Source organism: Phoxinus phoxinus (genome assembly GCF_949152265.1).
Source record: "Phoxinus phoxinus genome assembly, chromosome: 17".
Classification (NCBI taxonomy): Eukaryota; Metazoa; Chordata; class Actinopteri; order Cypriniformes; family Leuciscidae; genus Phoxinus; species Phoxinus phoxinus.
In genome coordinates, this window is record NC_136892.1 from 30,290,173 (window position 1) to 30,292,686 (window position 2,514).

Here is a 2,514-nt window from a genome sequence, read left to right on the forward strand (position 1 = left end):
GGCGTATGAAACTGATCGCGTGCGCTTCTCCTGCTCGCCGTTTCTCCGTCGTCTGCTCTGCGCCTGTGGATTCGGACCTCCGGATCTTCATGACTTGCGGACAAAATGGCCGTTTTGTAGCCGGGGAACCCTCTTGTCGTCCCGCATGTTCAGGACCAAACGATCGGGGCTCGTCCGGCGACTCTGGAGGAGCCGAGCGCCCGTGGAGGGTGACGGGGACGCCGGTACGCGCGGTGTCGGGACCCCGGGCTGCTGCCTCGGGAAACCGGGAGCCGGTAAGCCGAACCCCGGCACCGAGGCCGAACTGAAAGCGTTGACATACTCGATCCTGAAGAAGATCAAGGAGAAGCAGCTGGAGGTGCTCTTACAGGCGGTCGAGTCCCGGGGGGGTGCGCGGAGCCCCTGCCTCCTCCTCCCCGGGAAAGTGGACTCCAGGCTCGGGCAACAGTCGTACCCGCTCCCGCTGCTGCTCTATAAGGTGTTCCGGTGGCCGGACCTCCGGCATTCCTCGGAATTAAAGAGACTTTCGTGCTGTGAATCCTATGGGAAAATCAACCCGGAGCTCGTGTGCTGCAACCCGCATCATATGAGCAGACTGTGCGAGCTCGGTGAGAACATCTCCTCTCCCGCTTCTTCTGTTGTTTTGATCAATATCTCCAGAATTATGCGCTAAATCAGCGGGCTTTCTGTCATGTATGTTCGTTTAGTTGGTGGGGGAAACAGAGAGGGTTATTTTGGCTCTTCAGTGGAGAAGATCAAGTATGTAGGACTATAATAACATACATATAACAGTGGGGGTTTGTGTAATTACAGTGTATTTAGAATCAGTTTACAATAGAATTGAATAGAATAGACGGGATTTGGCTGTTGAAAATGTTTAATATAAGGCTTATGCACTGTTAACACTCATTGTTTATTTGAAACCTTCTATATAATGTTATATATTATAAATATATATATAGATAATAGATAAAATTATATAGAAGGTTTCAAATAAGCATTATTTTGACTCTTATATGCAGAAGATCAAATAAACTATCTTTGCTTCGATATATCTAATATTCATTTAATACTATAAAAATACTCTTATAGTAAAACAGTGAGACTGCAGTATAGTTCAGGCGTATGTATAAAGATGATCCTTAATTCAAGAATATAGCCTAAGAAATCTATTTGACACACATATTTTTGTAATACTATTATCCACATTCTTACATTCATGTCATACATTTTTCAGTAACTAACTAGTCCTGTTTTTCACTTAACCAACCGTTTCATTCTTGGTTATCAGGAATGAGCCGCTGATTATGATTATTATTCTTCTGCAGTGACGAATGTAGTTTGTGTGTGTGTAAATGCAGCAGAGTTTTCAGCTGGACATCTAGTCTGTGGTTGTTCATGTGAAACCCGCCGGAGGCCCCAGTGTTCAGTGAAGTTAGTTTGCAGTGATCAGTGTGTGTGTGTGTGTGTGTGTGTGGAGTCTGGCGCCAGGCGGCCGTGTGTTTATCAGAGCTGTCCTGCCTCTAACCCTCAGCTCTACACAAACACTTTTCCCAGAGAATGCCAGGCCTTATCATCAGCCCACATCTCCACTCACGGCCTCTCTCTCTCTCTTTCTTCTCCAGAATCCCCCCCACCCCCGTACTCAAGATATCCCACCGACTTTCTTAAACCACCTGGTAAGTTGAAGTTTCATCTTAAATTTAAGCAGATGTGGAGCCATTTTCAAACGTTTAGTTCGAGGTGAAAATCACTAGCAATGAAGTTTTTAGACATTTGCACTTATGATAATATCGTAGTGTTCTTCTTACCATGTCAATACAACCCCACTAATTATCAGTTACACTTTATTTTAAGCACTTTACACATTTAAGTAATGAGAAATATTAGTTAACTACATTTACTTACTAAAGCGTTAGGATAAGGTTTGCTGTAGCCGGGTTAGTTGCATGTTATTATGCATAGTTTATAGTTATTACTATAGTAACTACATGTGTAGTAACAAGGTCAGAGTAAAATAAAGTGTTTCCTGATTTTCTTACACCACCTCGTAAGTTTTTAAAAAGTTTAGTTTGAGTTTGAGTTGAAAATCTCTTGCATTTGAGGTTTCTGGGCATTGTTCTTACCATGTAAATACCATGGTACGTGAACATGGCACCCTGCGATATGTAACTATAATAAAACATCACAAATACTAGTTTGTCAGGTTGTTTAGACATGGTAATAATGTGGTATATAAGAAGATGGTAATCTTTTTGTGGCATATTTCTAAGTATATCCACCATTGTACTGAATGCGTACCAGATTCAAATAGCATTTCGATTCTTCTTTTAACTGCTAGTTAGTCAAAGTTTGTTAGTTTTTTTTTTTTTGGAACATTTTAAAAGCACCGTATATGAATATGGTAATGAATCAGTGTGTGATAGAGTTGGGAAACGTGGATCACATAAAGGAAAAGCTGATTTATCTGCCGGATTAATCTGAGGTTTTGGGAGTGTCGCTTTGCGTCTTTCC

General features: G+C 42.2%; 1 protein-coding gene across 1 annotated transcript in view; it reads left to right on the forward strand.

The window, feature by feature from the left end:
- smad7 (SMAD family member 7) overlaps window positions 1-2,514 on the forward strand; it is a 10,585-nt gene continuing 8,071 nt past the window's right edge. The window contains exons 1-2 of the mRNA XM_079586033.1: window positions 1-608; window positions 1,626-1,679. Of these exons, the coding sequence (XP_079442159.1) occupies window positions 146-608; window positions 1,626-1,679 (517 nt within the window). The 5' untranslated portion in view covers window positions 1-145. The remainder of the gene's footprint in view (window positions 609-1,625; window positions 1,680-2,514) is intronic.